This window comes from Urocitellus parryii, chromosome 1 (genome assembly GCF_045843805.1).
Source record: "Urocitellus parryii isolate mUroPar1 chromosome 1, mUroPar1.hap1, whole genome shotgun sequence".
Taxonomy (NCBI): Eukaryota; Metazoa; Chordata; class Mammalia; order Rodentia; family Sciuridae; genus Urocitellus; species Urocitellus parryii.
In genome coordinates this window covers 134,885,441-134,898,685 of record NC_135531.1, presented here as the reverse complement: position 1 = coordinate 134,898,685, position 13,245 = coordinate 134,885,441, and the positions used below count along the sequence as shown (strand labels likewise).

Here is a 13,245-nt window from a genome sequence, read left to right as displayed (position 1 = left end):
CTTGGGAGGTGGTAGGATCTCCTGGCCCCTCCTTCCAGAGTGGCACTGACTCCCTTTTTCACTGGTAAAATTCCCAGTAGGACATTTGGCAAAAGGGCCAGGCAGAGATCTGCCAACCGGGCCTGGCCCTGTTTCCTGGGTTCCCAGGGTGCTGGGTTCTCCGGTACCCTGACTTCCTTTCTCACCTTAGGGCCCCAAACGAATGCACTATCCCTCCTGTCTTCTTCAGGCGGGTTGGGACTCGCAGGGAGATCTACCAAGCAGAGGAGGAAAATAACAACAGAATAACTGTAAGGGGGGAAGGAATGAGTAATAAAGCTGACCCAGGCAGGGAGGAGGGCTTTCATGTTTAAGCGATGCTATTTGCTTTTTAGGTCACAGGCTGCAAAAACAGGCTTTGATCCGAAGTGGGCGAATAATTTATTGAGAAAGTTAGCATGGTAGGGGGAAAAAAAAAGGAAAGCTTGTTTGATCTGGAGCCTTCTCAGTTGTCCCAAGTGCTGCTGGCTGTTGTTTTGAGTGGAAAAGCATTTAGTTCCCCAGCAAATGCCTCTCAGAGGGAACTCCTCACCTCAAGCAGAGAATGTTGGTTTTGCAACTGTTTGACCAAGGGTCTTCCCAGCACTTTTGGAGATGAAGTGTTTAAGGACTGAGTTGTTTGGGCTCTGGATGAAGCAGATGTTTCCAGAATGTTTTCCTATCCAACATGCTTTTCCTTTCCTTAAATTGCCTGGTTAGATGGCCAGTAACATACATGGAAGAGACTGTGGGAAATCCCATCCACTTAGCTCTCATTGACAGGTGATGGAGGGACTGCTGCTTCTCAGGTCCCACATGCACTTTGGAGTCTTGAAGTTAGGCTTCTGACACTGACTGCTACATCTTTGAGGTTGTGGGCAGGGTGTTCTGGTTATAACCATTGTTTCTGTTAATAGGGAGGGTTGTTTTTATGCTCATGACCCGGTCAGAGACTTCCTTGCAGTAGGTTGCTTGGGAACCTGACAGTTTTTTTAATAGGTTAGAATTGAGGAGAGGATACCCTGCCTTACCATGTCCCCCCTCTTAGCCCCCCACCCATGTGGCTCAAAAGCTTACAACTGCAGGTCCCAACTAAAAACTTAGGACCCCAGGGAGGTTGGTCCTGGGGCTCTAGATCGTCCTCCTCTCAGTACTAGAGAATAACCCTACCCAAACTCTGCAAATTGGAGATCTATATATTCACATTAACCTTTTGGGGATGGATTATCCCCTCTGGAGTTACACAGCCTAGATTTGAACCCTGGCTGTCTGATCATCTGCTTTGATAATGGTTCTGGGCCTCAGTTTCTTCATCTGCCAATGGGATTGAAACACTTGAGGATCCCGAAAAGATTTAAGATGCACAGGCCTATAATCCCATCAACTCAGCTACTCCCAAGGCTGAGCCACAAGGAGACCAGCCTGGACATTTAGTATGACCCTCAGCAATTTAGTGAGACCCTATCTCAAAATTAAAAAGAGTTGGAGATGTAGCTCAGTGACAAAGCACTCCTGGGTTCACTCCCCAGTACTAAAAAGAAAAAAGAGGGTGGGGGAGGACTCAGCCCAGAACTGGTAAAGTGCTTGCCTAGCATGTGCAAGGCCCCAACACTGGGGAAAAAAAGTCTAAAACGCAAAGCTAGGCATGTGGTAAGCACTTGATTAGCATTAGCCATTCTTACTGTTATTACTAATGACCTGGGCAGGGTCTCAATGCAGCTTTGACCTGTTCTCTCACCTTTAGGCTAGGCCAGAGAGCCAGCTCCCTTCTCTAAAGAAGAGGTCTGAAGGATCCTGCAGATGCCACTGGGCAACCAGATCCTGGAGCAAAGGGATGGAGCTTTGTCCTTTCTGAGGTGAAGAATAGGGTGAGGAAGTACTAAAAGCAAAGTCCCTTTCATTCTTTGGAGGGTGGGTGTAGGCAGCACATTTTAGGGAAGCTGGGTCTCTCTAGGACACTTGGAATTGCAGGTGGGCAGCGATGGTGTTAGAAGGTTTGAGCTTCCCTCGCCTTGGAGAAGCAGGGTTGAGGATTGCAGGCAGCAGCTCTCTACCTCGTGTGCACAAAATCATTTTTGTAACTGCAATTTACTGTCCCCTAGAAGGCATTAAAGTTAATGAGAGATAGGAAAGAGTGGGGCTCTGACCCCCATTTTAAGCAGTTTTAAAAGTGTGCAGCTCTTGTTTTCTGAATGTCTGGCCTTCCCGACACAAGGAGGCTCTGAGGACAGGTTTTCCAGCCGAAATATCATTAAATTGTATTAGCATCTTATTACACACACGCCTTAGCGGTCTGCCTCAGACAGGGAGAGTTTTTGTTTCTCTTTGAAAGATTGTGTCTGGAATGGTAAATTGCCTGCTTGAAAGCCCTTTCCCCCTTTTTTAGGGAGGAGGACGAAATCCTGCTGTGTGTGGTGGCGGGCAGGGCAGGCCTGGTGGCCCCTGGAGAGGAGAGGCCGGAGGCCAGATTGGGGTGTTTTAACTGCCCAGGGAGGATTGCAGTAGCAGACCTGAAAGGCCCACTGTTCCCAGGGTCAGCTGGAAGGGCGTTAATGGAGGCCCAGGGTGTTTATTTGAGTTTATTTGCGGAGAAGTCTTTAAAGGGGGCTGGCATTGGGTGGTGGTGTTCCAAGGCCAGACCTGAGGCCCCCACTAAGACCAATAGCTAGGGCTGCCAAGAAAACATCTGCCACCAAATTGCTGCTCTATTACTGAGTTGACATTGATCATTAGCCAGGAGCCCAACCAAATAAAGCCCCGTGGAAAATGTGTGAGGTCAAGACAGGGAAGGCAGGCTGTGAAAATAGGACGGAATCTTGGGCTGGGGTGTTTGTTCCTGCAAGACACAGGCAGGCCAGCTGGGCTGTGTAGTCCCGACACTTCCGAAGGGGACAAGAGCACACTCAGCACTCCCTATTATGAACTGGTTACCTTGTGATGGGGTTGCTGGGGCTCCTGCAGGGATCTAGACAGACATGCTCCTTACACACTCACAAGGAGGACAGCCAACAAGTAGCTCAGCCAACACGACTGTGATGGTTGCCCTGGAGACCTTGAGTGACTACATGGTCAAGTTCTTTAGATAGGGTGACACAGGTGATGTTTAAACCCAAACCTGGAGAGTAAAGAGTCAGACATGCGTAGACCATATGAAACATTCCAGACAGAGGGTACAGCTTGTGCCAGGTCTCGAAGCCTGGAATCTTTGGCTTGTTCGAGGAAATGAAAAGAGGCCCATGTGGCTATAAAGTGGTGAGGAAGGGGATCATGGTCAGTGTGAACTTGTCAAAGTGGGCAGGAGCCAGATTGTGTAGGCTCTTGTGGTCAGGAGCTTGCAAATGGTCCTTTGATCAGGAGGAAGCCTTTGAAAGATTTTCAGTAGGGGCATGCTGTGATCTGATTCGTGCTTTTTAAAGATCACTCTGGCTGCTGTGTGGAGTCCTGGATTATGGGGGGACAGTGGTGAAAGCTAGGGAATGAGCAAGAGGTCCAGGCAAGACTCGAGATGGGTTTAGATGGGAGTGGTAATAATAGAGGTGGGAAAAAGTGTATTCTGGGGGCAAGCCCATGGTTCCTGCCAGGGTTTGACTGTGGGGTGGAAGATGCACAGAGAGACCGGGCCCCTTTGAAGGTGCTCTAGGGCACACACAGTCCTGAAGGAAAGCTTCCAGCCTGGGTCACTTTTGGGGATACTGTAGGAGTTGTGAATGGCAGGGAAAGGAGATGCTTCTTTTCTAGACTGTCCTTTATAGATTAGGTTTCATGTTTTGCCCCTAAAAAGTAAGAGCCTTGTGATATTGAGGTCATCTCCCAGAGCAGACTTTGCTCTTGGGAGAGGCTAGAGGGACCAATAGAAAGAGAAAATCAAAGGCCAAGGTGAAGTTCAGCACTTCCACATCCTACTTGCTTTTGCATCTTCAGGTCTGAGCTTTGAAAATGGAGTCCTCTCGGCCCCTTTTGTTGAGATAAAGGAGAGGGTGATTTGTGGGGCTGGCTCACAGGGGCCAGGACTCATTTGAGGCTTTGGTAGGCACTGTGACCGGGGGCTCACTTGAGGCAGGGAGGCCTTTGGCATGGACTTAGTTCAAAGGAAAGAAGCTTTACTCACAAAACAGGGAACTCTGAAGCCTAGTTATTATTCCAATTAAGCTACCACAAAATCTGTTCCCTAATAACTGCCTCCAGTGGGGCAGCCCCGACCAGGAGAATGATCCCTAGTTGCTCTTCGGATGTCCTTATGAAGGACAGGTTAGATGGGGAGGTGGCTTAGATGAGGTGTGGGTCTACCTGCCTGTTGGTCCTTGGGCAGTAGGACATAGCATTGTGAGACAGGTGTGGGCAATCAGAGAAGTCTGCCGGGGGCCCCTTCATAATATATAGTGTCATTGCTCTTTCTGTTCAAGGGGGTCCCAGGTGGTTACTGGCAGGATTCTCTACCCTAGTCTAAGGCTACCATGGTATTAATATCTAGCATCTGCATGGAGCTCCAGCCCCACTGTACCAAGGGCTGTACTTTGCTCTCATTTTGCCTCGCTAACTGATTCTGGCCCATGAATGTGTTCAGTTTGGCCCTCTCAAAGTGTTTTAAAAATTTAAAATGTTGCCAACATTTTAAATTCAGGAGATCTTTGTGAAAATCTAGATCCAGTTTACCTCCTAGAAATTATGGGTCTTTGCCAAAGTTCCTGGCCTGAGAAGTGATAGGGCTAGGATTTGAATTCAGCACCCCTGAATCCACAGTTCCTGCTCCCCACATCATGGGCCTAGGGATGGAGCCCAGGGTCTTAACACATGCTAAGCATAGGCTGTACCATCGAGCAATACCTTGAACCCCCACAGCTTTGGCTTTTTTTAATGCTGTAGGAGCCCCTGGTTTGGAGGTACTACTCTCTTTGCTAAAAACAAAAGAAATGGAATTCCTGCACAGGATTGCAGGAGGATACAGGTGGATGTATTTATAGCACCTTTCCCTCTTCTACCCCACCAGTGGCAGGGCTGGGCCTGACTGGACAAGATGTGGGCTAGCATCTGGGTTCTATCAAAGTCACCTTTACACTCTTGACACTGACCCTGGAGGACATGGAGGGTCGCAGCTGTGGTTGCTTGGCTGCTTGCTCTCTGCTGCATAGAGGCGAAGAAGTCTGAAGGTCACAATAGCATGGTCTCCTGTGTCAAATACAAGCACTGTCTTCTTGACCAAGTCACCCCATCTCTGTGCTTCAGTTTCCTCATCTGTAAAAGCAAGACAGTCATCTTATTCACCTGCAATTAAGGGCTCTTTGGAGTGCTCAGTGAGGGCCCACCAGAGTATCCTCTCCTGCCCCAAGAAGTGTTTAGCGGCCTTGTCATTGCTACCTCCTACATCCCTGCTGCTTGCACTACCAGCTATCCCTGGGTCCCTCACCTTCTGGAGAACACTTTGCACCTTTGGAGCTGAGCAGCAAGTAGCAATTTGAGCCTTCCTGCCATTCTGTTGAGGGACACCTCTCTCCACAGAGGTGGAGAGAAGCTCCTAGCTAAGGTCATGTATGAGGGAAAAGGGTCATCCTGGTCCAGAGATCTGGGTAGTCACCTACTAAGTAAATGGTCCCTGTCTTTGTAGGACTGCAGTAAGAAGGGGGCACCCCTGGGCTTAGTAGGATCACTAGGGTTAGGGCAGTGGGTCATCCGTCACAGGTAGGTCCCCAGGAAGGGGTAGAGAGGCTAATTGGCTTACAGATAGGCTGGGCCACAGGCCATGCTTCCTGAAGACAAAGACTCCCTCCCTGTCTTTGGCTGTGAGCAATGAGGCCATTTATAACTAACAGGAGTATGGCAGGGTGGAAAGTGAAGCTGGATCCTGCGCTTCATGTGAAGACTTGGGCCGCAGAGCATTAGTGACACCCTGAGCAGGTTATCAAGCCACCCAGGGCTCTGCGGGATTAAGAGGAAGAAGTGGATGAGAAAAGGTTTCCAATTAGCAGAATTGATGGTTTGCACATGGATAGCTCACGTGGCTCCAGGATCAGACCTGCATTCAAATCTCAGTTCAGCCAGTTACCAGCAGGCAAGACGCTGAGCCTCGCCTGCAAACAGAGCACAAGATATTGTAGATAAGGGCAACCCTGAGGCCTGTGTGCAAGAGCTGCCCTTGGTATCTTGAAGTTAGGTATTCCTATTAAGATAAAGTGAGTCTGTATTTTTAATCTGGGGAGGACAGTGAGGGATAGGAGAGTTGGGCAGTCCCACCCAGGGCCAGTCACGGTTGGTCTGTATCTCAGGGTCCTACCCCCATCCTGTTTCCTCATCCTGCTGGCCGCCACTCTCAGGATTGTGCCCTCAGTGCTGGCTTGTGCCTTGCTTAGATAGCTAGTGCTCATGAAAGAATCAGTCTTGCTTTCTCTCCTCTATCTCCTCACCCCCTGTGGGATTGCCCGGGACACTCAGAGGCCTCTGTGGTGTGCGTAGGTTTTCTGATGGGCCTGAGTTTCATTGAGTGGATGCTGGGACTGGACAGGTTATGGTCACTGTTCAGTTTGGAGCTGCTGATCCTATTAGTTCTCCCTCTGTCCTCTTTGGCCAGACTTCTGATCATCCCAGCTGCTGGGCCTCTACAGATGGGTAGGGACAGATTGAGGCTGGCTGAGAAAAACACTAGGAAGGGCTGAGCCTCATTCTCCTTCTTCTGCATGGAAGGGAGTGTGGGGAGGTAGAGAATGGGGTGGTTAACTAAAAGGTTGAGGATTTTCCAAACCTTGCATGAATATAATGGATCTGACTTCCTTTTGTTGCAGATGGAAGAGAAGAGGCGAAAATACTCCATCAGCAGCGACAACTCGGACACTAGTGACAGTAAGGCCTTCCAATTCGCAACTCCTATAGGGGAAGAATTTGAATGATGATCAGGCCCACAGGCCCGGGTGGAAGGAGTCCACCTCGTGGTCTCAGCTCAATCCAGGGCATGTTGATGAAAGCATAAATCAAGTCAGATCCCTTTGCTCCTGAGATAGTCCCTGCACCTTACTGTGGCCTCCAGGGCCCCCTGTCTCCTTCATGCTACCTGCCTCCACCTCAGGTCTTATCTTCATTTGTTTTGCTGTGGTTGGAGCAGATCAACTCCCTTTGAGGCCTTTGCATTTGCTACTTCTGACTGCTAGAAGAAAAAGTTCCTCTCTTTGCCCTTGCTGTGGAATCAGGGCCCTTTTGGGAAGTCCCTACCTCACAGATAGAAAACCTGTCACTCTCCATTATAATTATCAGATAAGTATCATTTTCTAACCAGAGATAAAAGGGCCTGTTTCTTGCTCAGTGCTGTATCCCCAATTCTAACTCCCCAGATTCTAATTCTGGCATATAGTAGGTGCTTAGTAAATATTGGCTAAAGAAATTAATGAAAAATAAAATACATTAAAAAAAAAGAAAGAAATTAATGAAAAAACCCAACTTTCATGGGATCTTGGCAGTAGAATTGCAGGCTTATGCTCAGGATGGGTGTCATTTGGGTGTCTTGGTGGGGCAGTCATGTTGTGAAGGAGATAATGGGGTTTAAGGAGCCTTCTCTGAAGTTTGGAGCAGAGAAGGGAAGGAGGTTCATGCCAGGGGAGAGCCGTTCTCCAGTCTGAGGTTATGGGCTGCTCCTCTCAGATAACCCAGGAAGCCAGGCCCTGCTCCCTGGAGTAAGGAGTTCCATCTACCACGGGTTGGAGGGATACACACACAAGAAGATCCCACCTAGCAGCTGTCACCTTGGTGGAGGCCCAGGCTAAGAAAGAGGCCATACTGGCAGGGCGGCCAGGCCTGATGCTCTTTGCCTCTAGACCTGATTTCTCATGCAAACCTTTGTGGTTAGCAAATAGATTAATGGGATCTCCTAGTTCCCAAAGCTCCACATCCCCCAAGAGCCCAAAGATAGATGCACTAGGATGGTCATTCAGGTTCCAGTCCCTTTCCAGTGTGCAGGGTCTCATTCACTGTCCTTTGGGCTTGACCCTTGTTTCAAGCTGGCCCATCCCCCTATGTAGCAGATTACAGCAGCTGCCCTTCTGTGGCTGCAACACACTACTGTGGCCTGGCTCAGTAGAACCAAGAACCATGTCCTCTGCTTCTACCTTTGGTGTAGGCAGAGGAACCCTTTGAGAGGGCCAGGCACCTGCAAGGGCAGGCATCTGGACAGCTGAGCCCTGTAGCTGCACCAGGGTTGGCCAGACCTGGGCTTAAATGCTTCCCCACCAGCTCCTGTGCCCACTGTGGTTGGCTGTTTCTGTTCAACCAAAGCATTGGGTTTCTCTGTGGCCCCTCTTGTTGCTCTTCTGACTCACAGGGGAGGAGACACAGTGCTATAGTTTAGCAAGGACCTTAGACCCGAATAGTAATTAGAGTCCCATGTTTATCACTGTGTGCCAGGGACTGTGCTAAGACTTCAAAGGCAAATCAGTCAACCCTGAAAGACAGTTCATCTCAGACCCCTGTGTTAGCTTCACCTCACTATTAGAAGTACTTGACATAATTAACTTCTGGAAGGAAAGGTTTATTTCGCTTACAGTTTTGGAGATTTCAGTCCAAGATTGATTGGCCCCAGTGACCTAAGACTCTCCCATGAGGCACCATCTAATAGTCCTAATAGTGCCATCCTGGGGACTAAATCATTTGCCCATGGAGATAAGCTATTAAGAGGCTATATCAGGTATTGAGCCTCATGGTCTCTGGGTCTGACCACTTCTGAGGATCACTGCTTCCTGCTGCCCTGCCCTACTCCGAAGACACCTAGGCATCTTCCCAGAGAAGCATCATGTTCTTAACCAGCCAGAGAGAGCACAAAAGGCTTGTTCCAAAGAGGCAGGGACTTATTTGGGGTCACAGGGTAAGCTAGCACAGAGCCCCTTATGGGAGGTGACTGGTGGAGGGCTTATGTCCCCATTCAACAGTGGAAAGGCTGAGGCCCAGAGCAGGGACAGAGGTCCCCGTCTGATAATTTAACCCAGAGCTTTCCTTGTGGGCTTCCTGTAAGGCAGGTGGTGTTCCTGGCCCTCCAGGGCTGGTCTCCCTCATGGGCTATTCTTTCTCTACAGGTCACGCTACATCTGCATCAGCATCAAGATGCTCCAAACTACCCAGCAGCACCAAGTCCGGCTGGCCCCGGCAAAACGAAAAGAAGCCCTCAGAGGTGGGTTGTGGCAAGCTTCAAGCTTCCCAGAGAACATGAAGCTGGGGTGGGGAGGTGACTGGAGACCTGTGGGGAGTGAGAGAGTGAACCATGCCTATGTGGCAGGGGAGGGGAGGGGGGCATTCCTGGCACAGGGCCCTGAGCATTCTGCAAAGGGAGGCCAGTGTGACTGGGTGGAATGAATGAGGGGGCCAGTTTACCTACGCCTCCTAGGTTGTTGTAAAGCTGTTCCTGTTGATCTGAGAGGGAAGCCTTTCAAGGATCATAAACAGGATTATAACATAGCCTGATGTTTTAATAAAAGGTCCCAGTGGCTGCTGTGAAAGGAAACCATTTGCAGTTGTTCAGGAGAGAAAGGAACACTGATGGCTTAGAGCTGGGTTGTGGCAGTGGAGTAAAAAGCAAGAGGATTTGGGACATTTTGGAGGTCAAGCCAAGGGACATAGGATTTGCTGGTGTGGAGCCGTCTACCTAGGATCATTTCATATGCACCTGCACTTGCCTTCCTGGCTCTGACCTGGGAAGTTTCCCATAGAAAGTTGAGGTATTTGGCTTCTGGAGCAGAGAAGAGCATTGGGGATTAAAAAATAAAAATGGATATCAGCACCTGCTCCTGTGGCTCCAGAAAAGTCACGTGGGCTCTTACTGCTCCTTAGGGGGTAATTGTCATTGCCACTGGGTACAGAAGAGGCCTTTAGCACACCTGGGGCCCCCCAAGAGCATTCAGCAGTGGGCATTTCAAACCTGGCACTGTTCTGCAGTCTGTAGAGGAGACTGGGGGTGTGGACACTACCTTTTTGTGGGGGTTTGTGGGAATTGGGACCAGGACGCTCTACTCACTTGAGCTACATCCTTAGCCCTTTTAGTTTATTTTGAGACAGGGTCCCTCTAAGTTGCCTCGGCTGGATTCCTGAGAATTCTATTTTAGATAAAGGAAAATAAGATTCCCCTGGTCACAGGGAGGAGACTTGAAAACTTCAGGGCTAACAGTACCAAGGGTGGGAAGGCCCAGAGTTCTGTCACTGTGCCCTTTGTTTGGTGTGGGGGAAGGTGTCTTTCCAAGCCATCCTTTCTCCTCTCCTTTCCCCTACTACGGGGCAATTCCGGCGCCACCGCCTTCAGCCAGCCCCTGGGGGGTCTCCCACAGAGGCTTCCCTTTGAAAAAGGACTCCACCTACCGGAACTGCCCTACCCTAGGGTTCTTCCCTTGGGCTGTGGGGTCCGAATACTTTGAAACCTTTTCCCCAGCCACCCCAACCTGGTGGCCTTCCATGGCCCTGTGGGTGTTGGGGTGGAGATGGACAGAGATATCTCTGGGAATGCTGTTTAGGAGGGGGAAAGTTCTGGGGTTTATGCAGGATGGGAGGTTGGAATGTGCCTACGTGCAGCCAGGGGAGCCAAAGGCAGGTGGGGCCTTGGGAGGGTCCTGCCTCCTGGGGTTGTAGGAGATCTTCCCCCACTCTCAAGATCCACTGTGGCTCCCCAGTTGCTAAGGAAGAATTAGCAAAATAGTGGCCATCTCTATGTGCCTTCTTGATTCTGGGAGGCAGGAAACGTCATGCCCGTTTTGGACCGGAGAACTTGCTTTTTCTGATAATCCTCTTAGTTACTGTTCTTAATAGCCCAGGTCGAAGTGGGGTGGGGGACCCCTGGGGCGGGCTCATTCCCTTGATTCCTGGATAAGCTCCAGCCAGTCTCCTCCCTTGCCCCGCCCCCTCCAGGCACTGGTGGGTGGAGGAGCTGCCTCCCTGTGGCAGGCCTGCCACCTACACCAGGATCAGGCATGGCTGGGAGGAAACAGGTGTTACTGAAGGCTGAGAATAAAGAACAATTTGCATGGGGCAGAAAATTCCCCTGCCTCTTGGGTTTTCCAGTCTAGAATCTTTGTATCTAAAAATAGAGTAGAACCATGATAAGGGCCCTGCTAGGGACTGGCTACACATAGGCCCACGTCCCAGACCAGGAGCCTCTGTAGGTGGCCTGGATTTCTGCTGGGATGCACCTCCCCCTTTCAAGCCCTGGGCTCCTGGAGGGCTGAGGAGTCCTCCTGGCCTTGAACTGTGGCCAAGGACAAGCTTTCCCTCTCCACAGAAGGCTGGAGAGCAGCCTTTGAGGTTTTCCTTGTCTCTAAGTGAGAAGGTTGAGTTGTGCCCAGCATAAATTCTGCAAGACAGAGAAGGAACCATCAATGAAAGCTTCCAGATTATTTGGCTCATGAGAAGGCAGAGAGGAAAGCAGGACTTGGCTGCAGAGTATTTGCACTAAATTTGCTCACTGGGCTGCTTCTTTCTCTTAATGGGCTGCAAGGGGAAGGCCTCTATGGTCTGCCCAGCCTGCAGGGTGTTTGGGGAACCCCAACTACCCAATGCCTATGGGGCAGCTGTCAAGCTGGTCACACTGTGTGATCACAGTTAGGCTTAAGTTCCTATTGGGAACACTTGCAAAGCCACAAGTGTGGTATAGAAACTGGTTGCAAAGCTGTGGAAGTCTCCATTCACTTGGTCTCTTAAATCTGGACAGTGATGGGGGGATTTGAGAACTCCAGTCTTAGTATTGCACTAGTTGTAGGTACATAGTAAACTCAGCTGCTGGGAAGTGCTGAGATTGGGTTTAGATGAGACAGGATGCTCTGTGATGATATCAGAGGCTGCTCTTTCCATTGCTCCCACTACCACCACCAGGGGTACAGGTCCTCCTAACACCCAGCAAGGTGCCCCAGGACTGAAGAAAGTGCTGACCAGGAGTCAGGACCCTGGACAGGGCTGAGGCCTTGAGGCCCAGCTTCTCATCTGGCCCTTACCCAATGGGTGGCCTCTCCCTCAGCTGGAAGGAAAGGGGAATGCAGACCTTGGTAAGGATGCCTGAATGAAAGGGCCCTGCGCTACCTGAGAAGTTGGGTTAGGATTATTGGTGGAAGCTCACAAAGTCTGAAGTCTGCCCCAGGACCCCTTGTGCTTTGAAAAAAAAGGGTGTGTGTGTGCTGAACCAGAAGGTTCAGCCTGCAGCTTGCTCTGTTTTGCCTGTCTGTGGAATCCCATCATAACAGAGATCTGGACCTTGGCCCTTGGCCCTTAAATCCTGAAGGAGGGAAAGGGATTGACCTGGCCTAGGGTCTGGTTTTATTGTGTAAATTCTGCTAAAACCTTGGGTTTCTGGCCAGGCCTGTCTCACCAAATAAGGTAGTCATTGTTGGTGCCTAATCCTTTGTGGGATGCAGCATCTCAAGGAATTGCATATTATTCTTTTTTACATTAATTCTCAATATATACAAAAGTCTTTTTTTTTTTTATTAGTTGCTCAAGACAATACAATGATCTTGACATATCATACATAAACACCAAAACCAGACCTCCGTCCAACTTTTTGCCTAGGTAATTCTAATTTAAATAGTCTGGGGTGGGGCCCCTGGTACCCATGCTTTTGTTTAAAAACAAAAAAACCCTGCTGTGAGCCACTGTGAGCACTCCAATCTTAAACTTTCCCCTCATTTGCCTAAGACAGGAGTTCCTGGCTTCTTCCCAAGAAGCTTCTGGGGGCAGGGGCTGAAAGCCCCCCCCCCTTTTTTTCCACAGGTGCTAGGGGGATTGACTGGTTTCTGCCCTGCCTGAGGCGAGCCAGGACTGTGAAGGACAGTTCTTGAAGAGAACTGGAGGCCAGCCCTGTGGTTTATGTCTTCCCCAGGCCTTGGGCGGAGAAGCAGGCAGAAGGGCAAGCCAGACAGTGGGGATTTCCCCTCCTGAGGTAGAAAACTGTGTGTTCAGGAAACCAGTGTCCCCAGAAAGTCATCTGGTGGGCAGAGACATGGAACTGGGAACTGCCGATGCTCAGACCAGCAAGTTCGGGAGTGCCTAAGAGGCCTAGCTCAGTCCGCGGCCCTGTGCCAGAGACACAGAAAGCACAGCTCCTGTCCCTGGGGAGCTTGTCCCCTGGCTGCCGGCAGGATGCAGGTGCTGTACAGGAAAGTGTCCGTTAGAGGTGGTGCAGCTGGCCTTGCCAAAGGCTCCTGCTTGGCCACTGGGGAACACTGTGACCCTTGTCAAGTGACTGTCTCTAGCCTGAGGATTGGTGTTTGTAGATCTAGGAGT

General features: G+C 50.1%; 1 protein-coding gene across 1 annotated transcript in view; it reads left to right on the top strand.

Moving 5' to 3' along the window:
• The window catches only part of Jade2 (jade family PHD finger 2), a 46,632-nt gene that overhangs the window by 1,477 nt on the left and 31,910 nt on the right, over positions 1 to 13,245 (top strand). Inside the window, exons 2-4 of the mRNA XM_077801647.1 lie at positions 1,763 to 1,886; positions 6,792 to 6,849; positions 9,066 to 9,160. Coding sequence (XP_077657773.1) covers positions 6,792 to 6,849; positions 9,066 to 9,160 — 153 coding nt within the window. The 5' untranslated portion in view covers positions 1,763 to 1,886. The remainder of the gene's footprint in view (positions 1 to 1,762; positions 1,887 to 6,791; positions 6,850 to 9,065; positions 9,161 to 13,245) is intronic.